This window comes from Schistocerca cancellata, chromosome 11 (assembly GCF_023864275.1).
Source record: "Schistocerca cancellata isolate TAMUIC-IGC-003103 chromosome 11, iqSchCanc2.1, whole genome shotgun sequence".
Taxonomy (NCBI): domain Eukaryota; kingdom Metazoa; phylum Arthropoda; class Insecta; order Orthoptera; family Acrididae; genus Schistocerca; species Schistocerca cancellata.
The window spans coordinates 68,358,478-68,381,157 of record NC_064636.1 but is presented as its reverse complement, the minus strand read 5'-3'; the positions used below and the strand labels follow the sequence as shown (position 1 = coordinate 68,381,157).

At 42.8% G+C, this 22,680-nt stretch overlaps 1 protein-coding gene across 4 annotated transcripts in view; it reads left to right on the top strand.

Annotated features, from left to right (window-relative positions):
* LOC126108543 (GA-binding protein subunit beta-1-like) overlaps nucleotides 1-22,680 on the top strand; it is a 144,105-nt gene that overhangs the window by 54,582 nt on the left and 66,843 nt on the right. For 2 of the 4 annotated variants that reach the window (XM_049913830.1, XM_049913829.1), the window contains exons 2-3: nucleotides 13,394-13,563; nucleotides 13,681-13,728. In XM_049913830.1, the coding sequence (XP_049769787.1) occupies nucleotides 13,473-13,563; nucleotides 13,681-13,728 (139 nt within the window). In that variant the 5' untranslated portion in view covers nucleotides 13,394-13,472. Of the gene's footprint in view, nucleotides 1-8,975; nucleotides 9,185-13,393; nucleotides 13,564-13,680; nucleotides 13,729-22,680 lie in introns of those variants that run through there. The other 2 variants (XM_049913831.1, XM_049913828.1) reach the window with 2 other exon arrangements.

The window sequence follows — 22,680 nt, the reverse complement described above, 5'->3', positions numbered from 1 at the left end:
AGAGACTGGTTTGATGCAGGTCTCCATGCCACTCTATCCTGTCCAAGCTTCTTCATCTCCAAGTAGTTGCTGGAACGTACATCCTCCTGGATCAGTATATTCATCTCTTGGTCTCCCTATACGATTTTTACCGTCCAAGCTGCCATCCAGTACGAAATTTTTGATCCCTTGATACCTCAGAAGATGTCCTACCAACCGAACCCTTCTTCTAGTCAAGTTTTGCCACAAATTACTCTCTTCCCTAATTCTGTTTGCAACGTCCTCATTAGTTACGTGATATACCTGCCTAATCTTCAGCATTCTTCTGTAGCACTACATTTCGAAAGCTTCCATTCTGTGCTTGTCTAAACTACTTATCGTCCGTGTCTTACTTCCATGTACTGCTACACTCCACACAAATACTTTCAGAAAGGACAACCCAACAAATCTGTACTCAGTGTTAGTAAATTTCTCTTCTCCATTAATGCTTTCCCTGCGATTGCCAGTCTACGTTTTATATCCTCTCTACTTCAACTGTCGTTATTTTGCTCCCAAAATAGCGAAACTCATTCATTTCCTAATCTAATTCCCTCAGCATCACCTGATTAAATTCGACTACTTTCCATTATCCTCGTTGTGCTTTTGTTGATGTTCATCTTATATCCTCCTTCTAAGACACTGTCCATCTCGTTCAACTGCTCTTCCAGGTCGTTTGCTGTGTCTGGCAGAATTACAATGTCATGGGCAAACCTCAAAGTTTTTATTCTTTTCCTGAACTTCAATTTCTACTCCAAATTTTTCTTTTGTTTCTTATACTGCTCGCTCAGTACACAGATCGAATAACATCGGGGATAGGCTACAACCCTTTCTCACTCCCTTCTGCACTATTGCTTCCCTTTCATGCCCCTCGACTCTTCCAACTGTCATCTGGTTTCTGTAGAAATTGTAAGTAGCCTTTCGATCCCTGTATTTGACTCCTGCCACCTTCAGAATTGGAAAGTCAACATTGTCAAAAGCTTTCTTTAAAGCTACAAATGCTAGAAACGTATATTTTCCTTTCCTTAATCTATTTTCTAAGATAAAGTCGTACGGTCAGCATTGCCTCACGTGTTCCAACATTTCTACGGAATACAAACTGATCTTCCCCGAGGTTGGCTTCTACCAGTTTCTCCATTCGTCTGTATAGAATTCGTGTTAGTATTTTGGAGGTGACTTATTAAACTAACAGTTCGGTAATTTTCACACCTATCAACACCTGCTTTCTTTGGGATTGATATTATTATATTCTTCTTCAAGTCTGAGGGTATTTCGCTTGTGTCATAACGTTTCTCTCATAGATCTTGCTCACCAGATGGAAGACTTTTGTCATGGCTGGTACTCCCTAAGCTATTAGTAGTTCTAATGGAATGTTGTCTCCTCCTGGGGTCCTGTTTCTACTTAGGTCTTTCACTCCTCTGTCAAATTCTTCACCCAGTATCATATCTCCCATTTAATTTTGATCTACGTCCTCTTCCATTTCCATAATATTCCCCTCCAGTACATCGCCGTTGTATAAAGCTCCTATATATTACTTCCAACTTTCTGCTTTGCTTAGTTTTCCATCTGAGGTCTTCTTTTACCATACATGGTGCAAATATTAATCATTATTGTATGCTAGCGATAAAATAGTCCTGTCGGAGCATAACTAAGATATTATCTTCCTCTTTAGAAGATCGTGTCAGAAAAATGTTGAAGCACCTGCGCCAATCCTCATCCCGCCTTCCTCTTCAAAAACTTTAGCGCATGAACTCATTTCCGCGTTTTTAACGCAGATTCTAAGTCCTCCTAGCCAGTCCTTCTTTGTAGCTAAACCTACATACTAAGCGTCTTCCTGTGACTAGCACTGTCTACGTATGTCACTCAATGGCTCCTCTATTCTCCCATTGATTTACACTGCTTCCCACAGCCAGTGTCTCAATACATCACTTAGGAGACACAATTGTCTTTCGTGCCCACTGCCACAGTCTTCATCACACCTCAGCAGTTAGATAGTTAGTTACTTTCATGTTCCATGCATCATTTAACACGATAAATCGTGATGATGTGGTACGACTCCTTTTACATTCAATCTGCAAATAAATTTGTACATCTCTTCGTACTCTAAACATCACCATATAATTCTTTTTTCCACTAAAATGAAAACAAGGAAATACAGATTGAGTTAGCAATACCTACCATTCACTATTACACATTGCAAACTTAGACAGTGTGGACATTGAAGGGAGAGGCTTGTTTACAGCGATAAAAAGTGCAATAGTATCGAAGGAAATTGATGGAGGTCGGAAATGTGAAATAATTTGGGTGAAGATCACGGTTAAAGCAGGCTCAAACCTGGTAATTGTATGTCTCTATAGACCTCCTGGCTCAGCAGCCCGTTGTGGCAGAAAACCTGAAGGAAAATTTGGAAAATATTTCGAGTAGACTTCCCGACCGTGTTATAGTTTTGGGTGGAGATTTGAATTTACTGGGAGACTCAAGCGTTTATAACGGGTGGCAAGGACAAAGAATCCAGTGAAATTTTTTTTAAGTGCACTATCTGAAAACTACCTTGAGCAGTTAAACAGAGAACCGACTCGTGGCGATAACATGTTAGACCTTCTGGTGACAAACATACTCGAACTGTTTGAAACAGTTAGACAGAACAGGGAATCATCGATCATAAAGCAGTTACGGCATCGATGATTTCAGCCGAAAATACAGATATTAAAAAAGGTAGGAAGATTTTTCTGTTTAGCAAAAGTGATAAAAAGAAGATTTCAGAGTACCTGAAGGCTCAACACAAAAGTTTTGTCTCAAGTACAGACAGTGTTGAGGATCAGTGAACAAATTTCAAAACCATCGTACAATGTGCATTAGATAAGTATGTGCCAAGCAAGATCGTAAGAGAAGTAAAAGAGCCACCGTGGTACAACAACCGAGTTAGAAAACTACTACGAAGCAAAGGGAACTTGACACAAACATAAACATAGCCAAAGCTTTGCAGACAAAAAACAAATTACACGAAGCGAAATGTAGTGTGAGGAAGGCTATGCGAGAGGCGTTCAACGACTTCGAAAGTAAAGTTCTATGTACTGAATTGGTAGAAAATCCTAAGAAATTTTGGTCTTATGTCGAAGTGGTTGGTGGATCAAACAAAATGTCTAGACACTCTGTGACCAAAATGGTACTGAAACAGAGGATGACGGACTAAAGGCCGAAATCGTAAATATCTTTTTCCAAAGTTGTTTCACAGAAGAAGACTGCACTGTAGTTCCTTCTCTAGATTGTCGCACAGATGACAAAATGATAGATATGGAAACAGATAACAGATGGATTAAAAAACAATTATAATTGCTCAAAAGATGAATGGCCGCTGGACCTGATGGGACACCAGTTCGATTTTACACAGAGTACGCGAATGAACTTGACCCCCTTCTTGCAGCGGTGTGCTGTAGAAGAGTGTAGCGTTCCAAAAGATTGGAAAAGGGCACAGGTCATCACCGCTTTCAAAAAGGGACGGCGAAGAGACGTGCAGAACTATAGACCTATATCTCTAACGTCGATCAATTGTAGAATTTTGGAACACGTATCATGTTCGAGTATAATAACTTTTCTGGAGACTACTCTGTAGGAATCAGCATAGGTTTGGAACCAGACGATCGTGTGAAACCCAGCTCGCGCTATTCGTCCACGAGACTCAGAGGGCCATAGACATGGGTTCCCAGGTAGATGCCGTGTTTCTTGACTTCTGCAAAGCGTATGATAGAGTTCCCCACAGTCGTTTAAGAGAATATGGACTATTAGACCAATTGTGTGATTGGAGTGAAGAGTTCCTAGATAACAGAACGGAGCATGTCATTCTCAATGCAGAGAAGTCTTCCGAAGTAAGAGTGATTCCAAGTGTGCCGCAAGGCAGTGTCGTAGGACTATTGCTATTCACAATATATATAAATGACCTTGTGGATAACATAGGAAGTTTACTGGGGCTTTTTGTGGATGATGCTGCAGTATATCGAGAGGTTGTAACAATGGAAAATTGTACTGAAATGCTGGATGATCTGCAGCGAATTGACGCATGGTGCAGGGAATGGCAATTGAATCTCAATGTAGACGAGTGTAATGTGCTGCGAATACATAGAAAGATAGATCGCTTATTATTTAGCTACAAAATAGCAGGTCAGCAACTGGAAGCAGTTGATTCCATAAATTATCTCGGAGTAGGCATTAGGAGTGATTTAAAATGGAATGGTCATATAAACTTGATCGTGGGTAAAGCAGATGCCAGACTGAGATTCATTGGAAGAAGCCTAAGAAAATGCAATCCGAAAACAAAGGAAGTAGGTTACAGTACGCTTGTTCGCCCACTGCTTGAATATTGCTCAGCAGTGTGGGACCCGTACCAGTTAGGGTTGATAGAAGAGAGAGAGAAGATCCAACGGAGAGCAGCGCGCTTCGTTACAGGATCATTTAGTAATAGCGAAAGCATTACGGAGATGATAGATAAAGTCCAGTGGAAGACTCTGCAAGAGAGACGCTCAGTAGCTCGGTACACGATTTTGTTGAAGTTTCGAGGACATACCTTCACTGAAGAGTCAAGTAGTATATTGCTCCCTCCTACGTATATCTTGCATAGAGACCATAAGGATAAAATCAGAGAGATTAGATTGCAGCGTGGTGCCCTCGTTTCACCCCTTATGTATCTCATTATTCCTTTTGAATTGTAGAGGATTATTTACAACAAACTTCATCAGGGAATAAATATACTGTGAAGCAGTAGTCAGAATGCCCAACTTCTTAAACAGATGTCTAGAAGAAAATCACAGGTGAGCGTCACATACGAGGTAATCCAAAATTTTCGGGACTGGTGCTGCCATCTGGAAAGTAGCAGTAGTATATCTTTGCACAACTACGTGGCGAGAGCTGCATATCTGATGAGCCAGTGTGCAGAGTGTCATTTAGCTGGGAGGATGTGGTGCGTGTCCACTAGAGATGAGGGATTCGCTCCTGAACTGATTCATAGAGTTGAATCTTTCAAAGGAGTGAACAATCAGTGATTCAGAAAAACAGAACGGTAGCTCCAAACGTTTCTCACAGCAGAGAGAGAGAGAGAGAGAGAGACAGAGACACAGAGAGAGACGGAGCATATCAGCGGGGCCTCTGCTGGTCAGAGCACACTCTACGCCACACAACACAGCCAGCGCCGGCCTCTACCCTGCTTCTACCTTCACTGCCTGCATTGTGCAGTGCCCCATTGGATTTTGTGTTTTACATATGCCGTGCCGTCTCTGTGCGTCCTCTGCCACGTGCAGTGTCTGGCGCAGCTTAACTTAGCGTCGCACTCCGTCGGCGATCGTTTCAGTTGCACGTCCTGCCCTCTGGGCAGTTGATGCGAGCAACAGGACAGAGAGCATCCTAGCGGAGAACATAAGAACTACTTGCAACAACCTGCTCGCAAGAGAACGGACGATTTGTCTCAGAGCGGGTGACTTGTGGCCGTTCACCGCTCCCCCCACCCTCGGAACTCTCCTGCTCAACACTCATCCCACCGTTCTCGACTCTAGCCAGAGCGTTGAGCAAAGCAACTCAGGTGTCACTCTGGTCTCTGCAGTCTTAGCTCATGCAGTAATACAGCTCGCGGCTCGACCTGCTTGACTCAGCGCCTCTGCATCGGAGTTCGTCTCTACTGGATATTGTTCTTCGTAGTAATACCGCTATGTATATTACATTATTATGTTATGTATACATCATTTGTTTTTATTTTATTTTTATTTGTTTAAACTGATCAGATCAGGTTCCTGACGACTCCTCTTACTATAGGATTTTTATTATGGACACTCGAATTTACGCTTTAATTACGAGCGAACCAATAAATGTATCGCAAAATGTGATACACCAATATTTCCTTGTTTTATTCTGCGTAAGGCTATATGCAGCACTTTAGTCTTACAGTCAAATTTATATATATTTTTTTCTTATTCTGGTACGGATTTCGCGATTTTAGGCGTCTTCAGAAGGAAACGTTTACTTTAAAAATATATGGCTTGTGATGTATTTGTATGAGATTAATGAAATTTTAACACATTATAGCCAAATATATTGTTAATGTAGATCACAAGTTACAACGTTTTCCGATCACCCAAAAAACCACGATAGTGCAAAATAAATCAATAATCAAAAACTTTGTCATATCATGGAAATTTCAATAAACAATACAAAATTCTTACTCATTATTTGTGTTACTTCATAATAGGATCAAATAAGATCAAAATACAGGAATAAACCAAGTTTAAAGGGCAATGTGCCTTCCATTTATTTTCTATTGTGAATGAGTGGTGAGTCATGAAAAAGAGCTAGTTCATTTCAGGGACTGAACAGTTCTGATCTGATCTCTGAAAAGAACGGTTTTGCCCATCTCTAGTGTCCACACTGATTTCCACAATACTCTCTGTTTGGTGTGTGGCGATTTTACGAAGGCACAGCGTTTTGAAGTGTGCACCTTCGTCAGACCGCATCTGATGATCCAACCCTCCTTTCACGGGTTGTCATAGGCGACGAGAGCTGGATTTACGGTTATGACCCAGAGACAAAGCAACAACCGCCCCCGTGGAAGAGCCCGGGCTCTCCAAGACCCAAAAAGGCGAGACAGGTGAAGAGCAAAGTGAAGAGCAGGATCATCGTTTTCTCTGATAACAAGGGAACTGTGCACAAAGAATTCGACCCACCCAACCAAACAGTGAATTATGAGTACTACTGTGGCGTTTTGCGACGGCCCCCTGAAAACGTGCAGCGACGACGGCCCGAACTTTGGCGTCAAGGGAACTGGCTGCTGCATCGCGACAACGCGCCCTGTCGCACGTCCTTGCTCACCAGGACCTTTTTGACAAAACACGAGATGGGGGTTATATTCCACCCACCGTACGCGCCAGATTTGGCATCTTGTGGCTTCGCGCTATTCCCAAAACTGAAACTCAAGTTGAAAGGCCGTCGGTTCGACACTCTTGAGAGGATTCAAGGATGCATTGCTGGCGGTGATAAACACCCTCAAAGAACAGGACTTCCAGAAAACGTTTCACCCGTAGCAGAAGCGCTGGGACCGGTGTGTACGTGCGGATGGGAACTACTTTGAGGGTGATGGTGACCGTTAGTCCAAAGGGAAAGTTTTCAACAGGTGGCAGCACCAGTCCCGAAAATATTAGATAGCACCTTGTATTACTCTTGCACCATATTTCTGGGCAATGAAGATCTTTCTTAAAGATTAGTTACCCCAGAACAGTATTGCATATGACATTACAGAATGAATATAATCGAAATGTGTCCACTTACTGATGCCTCTCTCCGCAAAATTTGCCCTGATTCTAAGTGCAAATGTGCCCAAACTAAGTTGTTTTAGGAGTTCCAAAATGTGTTTTTTTTAATTTAAAATTCTCATCAATACGGGCGCCTAAGAATTTTGAAGTTTCCATCCTACGTATTATTTCTTCAACGTGTGTTGCACTTATCACTCGGTTCTAGGCGCTCAGTCCGGATCTGCGCGACTGCTACGGTCGCAGGTTCGAATGCTGCCTTGGGCTTGGATGTGTGTGATGTCCTTAGGTTAGTTAGGTTTAATTAGTTCTAAGTTCTAGGCGACTGATGACCTCAGAACTTAAGTCCCATAGTACTCAGAGCCATTTGAACCATTTGAACTTATCACTGATGCAGTTGCCCTAGAGGTGGAGAACTGAATATGATGTGTCTTTGTGAAATTCAGGCTGACACCATTCACATATAACAAGTCAATAATACTTCTGAGAACTTTGTTCACCATTTCTTCCATTTCTGTATGAGTACTGTGAGTGATTACAATACTGGTGTCATATGCAAAAAGAGCTAATTCTGCTTGTTTACATTAGTTGGTAGATCATTTATATATATGAGAAATCGTAGTGGACCTAAGATTGAGCCTTGGGGAACTCCATATGTGATTTCTCCCCAATCAGAATTGTGTCCCTTGATTCCGTTCGTTGAATTTCTTCATTCGTTTGGATAGATATGACACGATCCCTTCGTTGGCTATACCGTCAATCCCATAAAACTTCAATTTATCTGGTAAGATACTATGATTCGCACAATCAAATGGCTTGTATAGTTCATAGAAAATACCTGTCTGTGCTATTTTGTTATTTAATGCGTGTAATATCTGGTGTGTGAACATGGAAATGGCATTCTCAGTAGAGCAACCCTTATGGAACATAACTGTGTTTTGTTGGGGATATTATTGTTGCCAATGTGAGATATACGTTTTTAGAATACATCACCTTTTCAAAAATTTTGGAAAACGATGTCAGCAGTGAAATAGGTCGGGATTTACTGACGTTTCTCTTATCAACTTTCTTAAAGAAGGGTTTAAAGATGGCATATTGTAGTCTCTCTTGGAAAATGCACTGAATCAGTGATGTATTACATATTTCAGACAATACCAGACTTATTAAATGGGAACAAATCTTTAGTATTCTATTGCAAACACCATCAAAACCAGAAGAGCTTTTATTCTTGAGAGAATGTATGAACCACTTAATTAAGTTCAAATTTTCTGGACGGTTGAACCGATCTTTTTCATTTCACTCACGTGTTTCAAATTTCAATTCAAAATGTGCCCTTCCCTATACACAACCCTCCCCCCTCCCACCCCTGCCCCTTTCCAACGCTGTGTATGGTCTCCACTCGTCTGTATTTCTCATTTCCACTGTCTCCTCTCTGTTTTGCTTCCACTGTTTCTTTCTACATCCATCTCTCCATCTGTCTTATTGCCGCAGTCTCTCACTGACCATCAATATCTCACTCTCATTCGTCCCCACTGTTTTGCCTTCATAAATCTGTCGTTCTCTTTCCCTGCCATGTTCTGTCTTCCACCATCATTATATTCTTCCTCTTTGTCCCTCACTGGCACTGCCTCCTTCCCTTACGTGCGCAATATCTCTCTGCTACTCTGTTTCAGCGCAAACGCGAGCGTGTTCTCATGCCAAAGCGTTTGGTAAGGAACACAGGTTCATGCAGCTGGCTCCCCACTCCCTGTCAAAGACTTTTAAAGGGGAACATATTCGCCTTTTTTGTGCTCTGACAGGCACTTCCTCCTGCTGGTCTGTAACACGGTGTCCTGCTTGTACAAAAGAGAATTCTGTACGTCAGTACAATCTGGAAAGGTTATGTATGTACTTCCTCTCATTTATATACTTTGATGCATATAAGCTATAAATAAGTACTCTTAATATATGGTTTAAACACAGTCTCTTGTTTTACATTTTTTGGGTGCTTCGCTTGATAACCACTGTTCATCGAAAATGCCCAGCTTATGATGTATTAAAAAAGTAAAAATGTTAGTAGAAATATTTTATCGAATTTGTTAACTTTCCAAATATAAATGATGTTTTAAGTTCTTTTCAGGCTTATTAAAACCCTTTTCAGCCCATTCTCTTGTCGCTGAAGTACCACCTAGGGCATGAAGTGCCCATTGTTTATGGACAGGGCATCATAAAGTCTTATTAGTGAAGAAATAATGACTAAAAATTTAATTTCGTCACCTCACAACCATTGCGATGATTGTAAAACCTCTTTCATTTGTTCACTACGTCAGTTGAAACTACACTTTCGCCTCAGACCTTTTATTAATCTAACTATTGTAACCTTGAACCTCTGGATGATATCGAAAAAAGTGCTCCGAGAATACCGTCTTGGAAAAATATGGTGAAAATTTCGGCATATCTACCATGACCTGAAATGATAGAAGTGGCAATTACCCAATTGATACTTACCGTGCTCAAAAAATCATAGCTTTGCATAGTTTGCTCAGGAACCGCACTTTAAAAATCGTCTTTTTAAAAGCTACCTAAGGTACAGCCTAGTGCACGACCGGCGTAAAAAGAACCAACCGATTTGCTCAGTTTGCCTGGACTGGAGGAAGTGCGTAATGTTTAAATTTGGACCCTGTTGTGTAAGATGCGTACGGCCTTGCCGCGGTTGTAACACCGGATCCCGTCAGATCAGCTAAGTTAAGCGTTGTCAGACAGGGCTAGCACTTGGACGGGTGACCATCCGGTCTATCGAGTGCTGAGGGAAACTGAGAAGCTACTTCATCGACAAGTAGCGGAACCGGTCTCGTAAACTGACATACGGCCAGGAGAGCGGTGTGCTGACTACATGGTCTTCCAAATGGTTCAAATGGCTCTGAGCACTATGGGACTCAACATCTGAGGTCATCAGTCCCCTAGAACTTAGAACTACTTAAACCTAACTAACCTAAGGACATCACACACATCCATGCCCAAGGCAGGATTCGAACCTGCGACCGTAGCGGACACGCGGTTCCAAACTGAAGCGCGTAGACCCGCACGGCCACACCGGCCGGCCATGGTCTTCCAAATCGGCACTCAGTGACGCCTGTGGGCTGAGGGTGATATGGCGGCCGATCGGTACCTTTGGGTATTCATGGACTCTTCGCACGGAGTTTTTTTTTTGTACTGTAATATTGCTACAGTATGCGCGTTCTTCCGACAGGTATGCAAACGCTAGATAGGCCAAGGACTACCTAAAACACTGGATCCTTTGTGATTAACAGAACTCCGAGATACGACCTCCTGAAAGATCGCAGTTTGTCCCACATACTGGGACCAACCATTGTCGCGCCCAGATCACATGCCACCGTGACCATCAGCTGCAGCAAATGATGATCTCTTGAACATCATAAGCAGGAAGTTGCAGTGCTCCAAAATCCATCACAGATACTGCCTTCAGAATGCTCCAAGTCGCTCACAAAGTTAAAGCTTGAGCCTGGGCTCAATTCCCTTCCGCCAAGCCCCACGTTCTGCACCCACAGAATGTTCGTGTTGACTCTCGCGTTTACCTATCCGCCTAGGTGCTAATTTCAGAATTACCTCTCGTGACATCACTGCAACTATTTACTGAGAACGGCTGTTGCTGAAACCGGAAAGACGAAACTCCAAAAAAACGAAAGACGCCAGTGGCAGAAAGAGCGTACAGTATGCAGACAGATTTTGGCGCTGAAATACCATCTGTGACGTCCCACACTACTGATGACCTCAGCAGTTAAGTCCCATAGTGCTCAGAGCCATTTGAACCATTTTTTTTTTTTTTTTTTTTGCATCAGGATCCACTGCACGTACTATCACAGGCGGAAGGTGAGAAAGCTTGTATTTCGTGTCGAGCGGCTGCTCATAAGCCGTACATCACGCCGGTAAATGCCAAACGATGCCTCGCTCGGTGTAAGGAGCGTAAACACTGAACGCTTGAACAATGGTAAAACGTTGTGTGGAGTGCCGAATCAAGGTAGACAATGTGGCGATCGAATGGCAGGGTGTGAGTATGGCGAATGCCCAATGAACGTCATCTGCCAGCGTGTGTAGTGCCAACAGTAAAATTCTAAGGCGGTGATGTTATTGTGTGGTCTTGTCTTTCATGGAGGAGGCCTGCACCCCATCTTGTTTTGCTTGGAACTATTACAGCAGAGTCCTACATTGATGTTTTAAGCACCTTCGTGCATCCCACTGTTGAAGGGCAATGTGGGCATAATGAATGAATTTTTCAACATGATCGAGCTCCTATTCACAATGGACGGCCTAGGGCTAATTGGTTACACAACAATAACATCCCTGTAATGGACTGGCCTGTACAGAGCCCTGACATGAATCCTATGGATTCTTTTTGGGATGTTTTGCAATGCCAACGTCGTGCCAGGACTCACCTCTCCTCAGTGCAGCACTCCGTGAAGAATGGGCTGACATTCCCCAAGAAATCTTCCAGCACCTGATTGAACGTATGCCTACTAGAGTGGAAGCTGCCACCAAGGCTAGTGGTCGGCCAACACCATATTGACTACCAGCATTACCGACGGAGGGCGCCACAAACTTGTTAGTCGTTTTCAGGCAGGTGTCGGGATACTTTTGATTACATAGCGTACAATAGTTTAAAGTAATCGTACATCCATGACGATCATTTTGTGGCCTCTCGAGACATAAACTATGAACGGTTAAGGGGCTCCAGAACGCCCTATACTTGCAATGTTAAAATAACGCTTATAAATTACTTCTTTCCTCACAAAGTATTTGAGGTAGGAAGTTGAACTTTTTACAGATTATTTATTGGAATATGGACTACAACTTAACACAGGGATTTTACAAAATTTTAGTTCAGTTATTAAAGATGATTTTTTTCAATTGTAATGAAAATTCACAACATTTTTTTGCAATTTTTTATTTATATATTCAAAAATATACAGTTTTTTGGAAAAAGGCTGTGTTAAATTATGCAGAAGGTACTGTGTAACATTTACTGAAAGTTTGAAACAAATATGTTTGGAAGATCCGTAGAAAACATGTAATTAGTATGAGAAAATAAAAGTTTTGGGAATCGAGCGACAAAGATTGGATTAACTTTTTAGTGCATCCCACGTCCATAGGATGGATTATCTTCATCCTCTGCAAACTCCTCCTCCAGCTTCCTCTTGTTCCTCCTCCTGTTTACTCTTGCTTGTATTTCTACATTCTTTACAGCCCTGTCTGCAGCCCGAAGGCGTTCCTTGACTAAAGCAAGCATCGCTCGTACCATGTTAGAACCTATCTTCATTCCCATATTTCTAAATACCTTGCACCTTACAATGTTGCCATCATTGAAAGTCGCAACAGCTATTACTTTTACTCATTATTATACTTCAACAAAACAGAGACTCAAGAAACAGAATTAATTACGAATATTTTCGAGATAACGACAGAGTAAATAAACATGAAACAATCGACAATCACACCAGCGATATATATTGAACCATCACAGGTTAGCCACAATACATACTTTATCTCACATCACTAAAATGTACCTGATGAACACGGACGTTAATAATAACACCATTTGACAGCAGTTTAACAGCGCCACAGTGGGTCACGCCCATGTAGAACACATTTCAAAAAAATTTAAAAATAGTTGTAGTCTTCGGAATTGAATAAATTATATATCTATTAAAAGGTAATAGTCTGCAGATTCAGAAAACGCAAAAAAGTAAAAATTGAACTTCTCATGATTTTGAGCCTTTCCGGAGCCCCTTAAATAATAATTCGAGTCAGCCCTCAGTTGCCGCTATGAAGTTCCCCAAGTACTTAGTTTCACCCAGCAACATGTTCAGATGTGCGTGCTGGCATGTCCGTACCCGCCTAAGGCTCGTTTAGCTGCCTAAAGCCGCTGCTATACTCAAGACACCCTCCCACCCCATCTCTCTGCATCAGTGTATTATAAGTGATATGTCTTGTAAAGTGATAAGGATCCTAGTCGCACTGAAACATTAATTTACACAAGTTAAAGTGTATTATACCATGTAGAAAGAAAATTAACTCATTTATTCATAAAATTACAGGTTCTTCAGCAGTCTGAAAATCTTATGAAGATATTTTGAGGGAGTTCTTTATTTGACGTAGCAACTTTATTCCAGCATTATGTTCTACAGAACCAGTATTTGGCTAATCTGCATTTTAATGGCGGTAGTCAGAGCCACCGACTTCAGTGAGCCAGAGTCCAACACAACAGGTAACGTTTTATTGCAGTTGACGGAAGTCTCGGTATAGCAATGACCAATAATTTTATAGTAGCTGATTAAATACATGTTCTATTTTTCCGCTGAGATCTTATCAATTTATTTTTCAGAATACGTTCCAGAGGCCACAGTCGATCGTTTAAGAACTGACGATCCACGTAAGTACCGGTACTAATTTTCCATTATTCGTAGATACGTCAAAAGGTGGACATATTAATTTCACGACGAACTCCGCTCTGTCTTTTCATTTACAAAACCTTAGGGAGCCGCAGCAGGAAATGGGGTTGTACTTTACTACACCGAGTGGGGTTCCATTGGTCCTCTCTCGCCTCGTGGGTGGATAAATTGTTCACTGCATGTTGTAATCTCACTATCCCACGTATCTATATTAAATTTTTCTTAGTGTTCTCAGTAGTTTCAAAACTTCGAAAGACTTAAGATATACAAAATAAAAACTTTTTACTTACCTTAATTTTCTCTTGTTGATGACTCCAGTTTTTGCGTCTAGGGTACATTCTTGAGGCTGAAATTTTGCTTTTGCTTTGTTGGTTCGTGATGACTAAATAAAAGATGAAGATATCTTGAATTTTATTCTTTGTCGCATTTTTCAATATTACACTGTCTTTACAATTTCCACTTAATAATCCAAATTACGTTGTTAGTGCCGATCATAAAAGAAATACGTGTGCCTCCATCACACACATACCCACTACCTCCGAAATTCCGCAGTACTCATAATATTCCAAAGAGTTTACAAATCAAAAGCGTCTACATACTTTCTTGTCAAAGGAATAATCATCAGTAAGTTATAACATTATTTTATAAATAAATCCAGAAATAAATTTAATAATTAGCGTTAGATTGTACAATAAATAATATGAATTTTAGGTATGCCACATATTTCGTAATTTCAAATGTTTCTAAAAGAAAGGATAATTTTAACCGTACATGCAGAGTGTAACAAGTTAATATCTTTTTATGCATTTTTGCCTGACATCATATGAAATTCATTTAGTTAAACAGCTGAGATACTGTTCAACTGTACAAGTTACTTGGTATCGACTATTTCTATAAAAAAAGATTATGTTAGGAACGGGTGTCCCATTACCATAGACAAGTGGCATACGGGATCGCGATTTATTGAAGCAACAAATCAACTAAGTGATCGAACCCAAAGAAACAAAAACTACCAAGCAAACGCAAGAGATACGCGAAGATACGGCCGACCTTGTAGCGACGTATTATTTACTCAGATTCACTTGGCATTACCTTTGATAGCTTCCAGGATAATCAAACACTCTGTGAGTCAAAGGGGAGGAGACAATTTTAAAAGGAAAGGTGACTGCGTTTATCAAACTATTTATCTATTAGAAAGCTTTGTAACGGATTCGCCGTACACAAAACATGTTGTTGTTGTGGTGGTCTTCAGTCCTGAGACTGGTTTGATGCAGCTCTCCATTCCACTCTATCCTGTGCAAGCTTCTTCTTCTCCTAGTACGTACTGCAGCCTACATCCTTCTGAATCTGCTTAGTGTATTCATCTCTTGGTCTCCCTCTACGATTTTTACCCTCCACACTGCCCTCCAATACTAAATTGGTGATCCCTTGATGGCTCAGAACATGTCCTACCAACCGATCCCTTCTTCTAGTCAAGTTGTGCTACAAACTCCTCTTCTCCCCAATCCTATTCAGTACCACCTCATTAGTTATGTGATCTACCCATCTAATCTTTAGCAATCTTCTGTAGCACCACATTTCGAAAGCTTCTATTCTCTTCTTGTCCAAACTATTTATCGTCCATGTTTCACTTCCATGCATTTTAGCCTGACATCATATGAAATTCATTTAATTAAACAGCTGAGATACTGTTCACCTATACAAGTTACTTGGCATCGACTATTTCTATACAAAAAGGTTATGTTAGGAACGGGTGTATTCCATTTTATTTCCTTGCATACATTAAAACAGGGATAGACCACGTGAATTTAGCACTGGAGCTGTGGACAGATAGCCTCTTCGTTCGTCTGGGAGAAAGATCTACATTAGAGTAAACCTACGATTATCCACTCACATGGAGATCACAGAGACACGGAAATTAACAACGCCTGTCCTCAATCGCCAGTAAATGCCAGGGATTATTGATTTGTTGAGGGTATTTTTGTTCTGTCGTTGCCATTACAAAGATGCGTGCGTATAAATGGGTAGCGAAAACCATAAGAAATGTATGGTGCTGTAGAACATCTAAAAATAAGACCAAAATTATCAATGTCTAACGCATAGAAACAACCATGTGTTAGCATACGGCATTTCCCGATGTAAGAGAGAAATCAACGGAAAATCACCGTAAGTACAAATCAATGTGTTCTTAACGAACTGTTTTTCAATGTAAAGGCAAATCAAGATGTAAATAGCTTAATTACAGACCACAGATGATGCTTTACCTCAATAAAGTGAAAAGTGCCTAGTGAAAAAAATCACGCATTTTTGTAGTTGCAACAACAGAACAAAAATACTCTCAAGAGTTATAATGCAACTATGGACACTATGGCCACGGAAATGAAGAATTATAGATATGGTATGTGCCTAGCGGGATTCGATAGACATGTGGGCCTGAGGTCCTTCCAGTAACGGCAATTACAGTCAGCGTTGGAATGGCCAGTGACTGCGTGGCATCCGAAACCACGCAAGGGGAAAAAACCCTTCAGCCCTGAATTTTGCACAAACGAAACAGGAACTACGGCTGGCCAGCTGCACTTGAAAGATAAATGGCGCGCAATTAATAACCAGTTTCATAGCGTCCACGCCACTAATTACAAGATTACGCAACAAAGCGAATACATAATTCTAACCTCCACAAAAAACAATTAAACTTCACGTGCAAAAGAGAAAACAAGTAAAATTAATCACTCTCCCTACACCTTAGAGTCCTCATACCACCCTGTGCAAATACGACCTAACTTACAAAATCTTAACCTGACTTCGTGTCTAAGACCACGCTCCATTGGAAATGAGTGTACCATCCGGCTGCCTGTGTCTGAGTGTCTCCCGCCAGATATTTCGCAGACCCTCCCCACACGCAGTGTCCAGCGTCAGTTCTCTGAGGAGGGGCGACACCTCACCAGACCGAAGCGCGTGTTCAGAAAGCGGGTCGCCCTTAGCCAGCTAGGTCGGCCGGACAGCGCGAACGGCCGTCGCCCCTGGGCTCCCTCTGAGCAGCGAGGAGTCCCACACAGCTGTGCAAAGCTCTGCAGGGGGTTCTGCAGGGCCAATCAGAGGACTCGGTTTTAAGTACTGAAGGGAGGCTGGCTTCTGGAGTTGAGACTTGTTCACGCCAGCTATTCATGCGGAAGACTTACGAACTTTCCCCCGGCTCCCTGAGGAAAAAAGGGACCTTCTCTAACTTTACACTACGTCAACATGTCCTGAACTGTTGTAGGTAATTACACTGGAACATATTGTCTGGAATGGACTGAGGCTGCTGATTACTGAAGCAAAATAGTAAAATTGGAATAAAATTAAATTTATAGCTGCAGTAAACATCGTCACGCGCCAGACCAAATTCGACATCAGAAACGTTGAATAGCAGTAGTAAGTCAAGGGAAGATAAAAATACACTCCTGGAAATTGAAATAAGAACACCGTGAATTCACTGTCCCAGGAAGGGGAAACTTTATTGACGCATTCCTGGGGTCAGATACATCACATGATCACACTGACAGAACCACAGGCAACAGAGCATGCACAATGTCGGCACTAGTACAGTGTATATCCACCTTTCGCAGCAATGCAGGCTGCTATTCTCCCATGGAGACGATCGTAGAGATGCTGGATGTAGTCCTGTGGAACGGCTTGCCATGCCATTTCCACCTGGCGCCTCAGTTGGACCAGCGTTCGTGCTGGACGTGCAGACCGCGTGAGACGACGCTTCATCCAGTCCCAAACATGCTCAATGGGGGTCAGATCCGGAGATCTTGCTGGCCAGGGTAGTTGACTTACACCTTCTAGAGCACGTTGGGTGGCACGGGATACATGCGGACGTGCATTGTCCTGTTGGAACAGCAAGTTCCCTTGCCGGTCTAGGAATGGTAGAACGATGGGTTCGATGACGGTTTGGATGTACCGTGCACTATTCAGTGTCCCCTCGACGATCACCAGTGGTGTACGGCCAGTGTAGGAGATCGCTCCCCACACCATGATGCCGGGCGTTGGCCCTGTGTGCCTCGGTCGTATGCAGTCCCGATTGTGGCGCTCACCTGCACGGCGCCAAACACGCATACGACCATCATTGGCACCAAGGCAGAAGCGACTCTCATCGCTGAAGACGACACGTCTCCATTCGTCCCTCCATTCACGCCTGTCGCGACACCACTGGAGGCGGGCTGCACGATGTTGGGGCGTGAGCGGAAGACGGCCTAACGGTGTGCGGGACCGTAGCCCAGCTTCATGGAGACGGTTGCGAATGGTCCTCGCCGATACCCCAGGAGCAACAGTGTCCCTAATTTGCTGGGAAGTGGCGGTGCGGTCCCCTACGGCACTGCGTAGGATCCTACGGTCTTGGCGTGCATCCGTGCGTCGCTGCGGTCCGGTCCCAGGTCGACGGGCACGTGCACCTTCCGCCGACCACTGGCGACAACATCGATGTACTGTGGAGACCTCACGCCCCACGTGTTGAGCAATTCGGCGGTACGTCCACCCGGCCTCCCGCATGCCCACTATACGCCCTCGCTCAAAGTCCGTCAACTGCACATACGGTTCACGTCCACGCTGTCGCGGCATGCTACCAGTGTTAAAGACTGCGATGGAGCTCCGTATGCCACGGCAAACTGGCTGACACTGACGGCGGCGGTGCACAAATGCTGCGCAGCTAGCGCCATTCGACGGCCAACACCGCGGTTCCTGGTGTGTCCGCTGTGCCGTGCGTGTGATCATTGCTTGTACAGCCCTCTCGCAGTGTCCGGAGCAAGTATGGTGGGTCTGACACACCGGGGTGTCAATGTGTTCTTTTTTCCATTTCCAGGAGTGTATTTTAAAGAGGTGCGAGAATAATGGATCTCTTCTAACATTTGTCATAAGAAACTCATTTGGTGGTCATTGCCGCTCGTGGTCGTGCAGTAGCGTTCTCGCTTCCCGCGCCCGGGTTCCCGGGTTCGATTCCTGTTGGGGTCAGGGATTTTCTCTGCCTCGTGATGACTGGGTCTTGTGTGATGTCCTGAGGTTAGTTAGGTTTAAGTAGTTCTAAGTTCTAGGGGACTGACACCATAGATGTTAAGTCCCATAGTGCCATTTGAACCATTTTTGCTCAATGCCGTTGACAGACTGCGTGGTGCAGTAACTGCCTTGAGTCACTGTGTAACCAAAGCAGTTAGCATCGTTGTGACAAAGTAGTGTTCCTTTGCATAATCCTCTTGAGAAATGCTGTGAACTGTGAATCAGCGGTAAGTATTCCCAACTTTACAATAAACTATTTCGAGCATGAGGTCCTTGGCTATATTTTACAAATCACTTGTCCTTGAGAACAAAGATTACTCGAGAAAGAGAAGAGTCTGATTAAAATTACTTACATAACACATACGGCAGCTGCAGAAGCAAAAGAGACAGCTTTACGAATGTCTGTTCAATAACGACAGGAACACAAAAGTCATCAAGTTCCTTCGTTATAGTGTGAAGATTACTTTGTAATCTGAGTCATTACTATACCTAACTTTATTTCGTCTACGTTTTTATCGCTACAGAGAAACTGAAAGTTCAAATGGCTCTGAGCACTATGCGACTTAACTTCTGAGGTCATCAGTCGCCTAGAACTTAGAACTAGTTAAACCTAGCTAACCTAAGGACATCACACACATCCATGCCCGAGGCAGGATTCGAACTTGCGACCGTAGCGGTCGCTCGGTTCCAGACTGGGGCTCCTAGAACCGCACGACCACACCGGCCGACAAAAAACTGAAAGTAGTTTGATCTTACATGTGTCTACCGAAAGGACGCTAATGGCAAAGCAGTTAGCAAACAGGAAAGAAAGTTACTGGGGACCGTAACTGATCAATTTGCGTTGACCCTATTGGTGTCATCTGTAAGCATTAACGTTATTTACACGTAGCACCTGTCAGCAGGTTGTTGTCATAAATCGGTAACAAAAGGTGACACACAACGCAACCCATAAATATGCAAGAGCCTAATCTGACGGCACAGACACTCTCTTTCAGTGGGAGAAGTTTTCAAGTCGCTGGCTGATGATACACTAACGGTACAGTGCTGGGCGTTTACTGACAGAAGATTGGGACCGACAGAATTGTATTACTGGAACCTCAGATCGTTCTTGCGGACAAATTCACTATGTGATCAATAGGATAAGGATACCCCAAAAACATACGTTTTTCATATTAGGTGCATTGTGCTGCCACCTACTGCCAGGAACGCCATATCAGCGACCTCAGTAGTCACTAGACATCGTGAGAGAGCAGAATGGAGCGTTCCGCGGAACTCGCGGACTTCGAAAGTGGTCAGGTGATTGGGTGTCACTTGTGTCAGACGTCTGCACGTGAGATTTCCACACTCCTAAACATAACTAGGTCCACTGTTTCCGATGTCATAGTGAAGTGGAAACGTGAAGGGACACGTACAGCACAAAAGCGTACAGGCCGACGTCGTCTGTGGACTGACAGAGACCGCCTACAGTTGAAGAGGGTCGTAATGTGTAGTAGGCAGACATTTAATCAGACCATCACAGGAATTCCTAACTTCATTAGGATCTACTGCAGATACTATGTCAGTTAGGTATGAGCTGTTAAGCTGATTGTGTGATAATTCTCACACTTTCCAGCTACTGCAGTCTTCTGAATAATGTCGATATTTTTCCGGAAGGCAGATGGTATGTGGCCAAATTCATACATTCTACACACCAACGTGAACAGTCATTTTGCTGCCACTTTCCCCAGTGATTTTAGAAATTCTGATGGAATGTTATCTGTCCCCCTGCCTTATTTGATTGTAGGTCCTCCAAAGCACTTGGATTCTAATTCTGGATCCTCTATCTCTTCTAAATCGATTCCTGCTTCTTCTTCTATCACATCAGACAGATCTCTTCCCTCACAGAGGCCTTCGATGGACCGTTTCCACTTATCAGCTCTCTCCTCTGCATTTAACAGTGGAATTCCCGTTGCACTCTTAATGTTACCATCCTTACTTTTAATTTCACCGGATGTTGTTTTGACTTTCCTTCCGACAACCATTTCTTTTACGATTTCTTCACATTTTTCATGCAAGCGTTTCATCTTTCCTTCTCTGAACTTTCTATTTATTTCATTCCTCAGCGACTTGCATTTCTGTAGTCATGAATATTTTCGTACTTCCTTTTTTCATCGATTAGCTAAAGTATTTCTTCTGTTAGCCAGGGTTTGTTTACAGTGAAGTTCTTTGTGACTATGTTGTTCTTTCCAGCTTCTGTGATTGCATTTTTTGGAGGTGGCCATTGCTGTTCAACTTTACTGCTTACTTAGCTATTCCATATTGCTGTACCTATAGCCTTAGAGAACTTCAAGGGTGTCTCTTCATTCCTTAGTACTTCTCTATCCCACTTCTTTCAGTATTGTTTCTTCGTGACTAGGCTCTTAAGCTTCAGATTATTCTTCATCACTACTACATTCTGATATCTGCTCCTGGGTACTCCAGCATCTGTTTTCGGAGTCTCTGACTGACCATGATGTAATCTAACTGAAATCTTCCCGTATTACCCGACGTTTTCCAAGTAAAGTTCCTTCTCTTGCTATTCTTGAACAGAGTATTCGTTATTGATAGCTGAAATTTATCACAGAACTCAATTAGTCTTTCTCCTCTCACATTCCTGGTCCCAAGCTCATATTTCCCTGGAACCTTTCCTTGTGTTCCTTCTCCTACAACTGCATTACAATTCCCCATGACTATTAGATATTCATCTCCGTTTACGCACTGTATTACTCTTTCAATATTCTCATATCCTTCTCTATCTGCAGCTCACGACGTCGGCGTGTATACCTGAACTATCGTCGCAATTGCTGGTCTGCTGTCGGTTCTTATGAGAGGAACTCCGTCACTGAAATGTCAAGGGTAACACACCCCTTGCCGTACATTCCTATTCATAACGCATTCTACTCCCGTTATACCATCTCCTGAAGATGTTGATATTATCCTGTGCTCACCTAATCAGAAATCCTTGTCTTCTTTACATTTCAATTCACTGATCCCTACTACATCTAGATTGAGCTGTGGTATTTCCGTTTTCAGATTTTCTAGCCTCCCTGCCACGTCAAGCTTTTGACATTTCATGCCCCGATTCGTAGATCATTATCATTTAGTTGGTTGTTTAGTCTTTATGTTGTGGTCACCTCCCGCTTGGCGGTCCCCTCCCGGAGATCCGAGTAGGGAACCATTCCGGAATATTTTGCCAGTGGGGAGACCATCGTGACACTTTTTCAGTTACAGGCCACGTGTCCTGTGGACACATGATATGTGTCCTTAATGCTGTGGATTCCATTTCTTCCTGTAATTTCATGCCGTTGATCATTGCGGATTCTTCCGCCTTTAGGGGTAGTTTCCCAAGGCAAGGACAAGAGAGTACTTTGATCCTCTGTCTGCTCGTCCGCCATCTTTAACAAGGCCGTCAGCAGAATGAGGGTGACTTCTTATGCCGGAAGTTTTTGGCCTCCAATGCTGGCGAGTTACACTTTACAAATTCCCCCGAGAGTATCATTCATTCTGTCTGTACAATTACAATTCCCACGCTAGCTTTTACTTAGGCAATAGATTAAAAGACATTCATTTATCAAATTATTTCCCATTCACATCTTCGTTCAGACGTATAGCTAAACACATTAGATGAGCAGTACTTAATGAAAGAAGATAAAGTTTCATTTCCAAAATACGCTGTTTATACTACATTATATTTCATAGACTATATTATGCTGACACCATTCGTCTACAGCCGTTTCTACTTGTAAAAACAGATTTGCTCTATCGTAAGCGTACACCTGTCGTGGTAGAACCGTGACTCGCCGTCTGTATGAACCTGTCTGCTCTCGTCTGACTACTGCGGCCGCCGTGCAAATGTGCTCAGTACGTTCTTCTTTTCTTCAAGC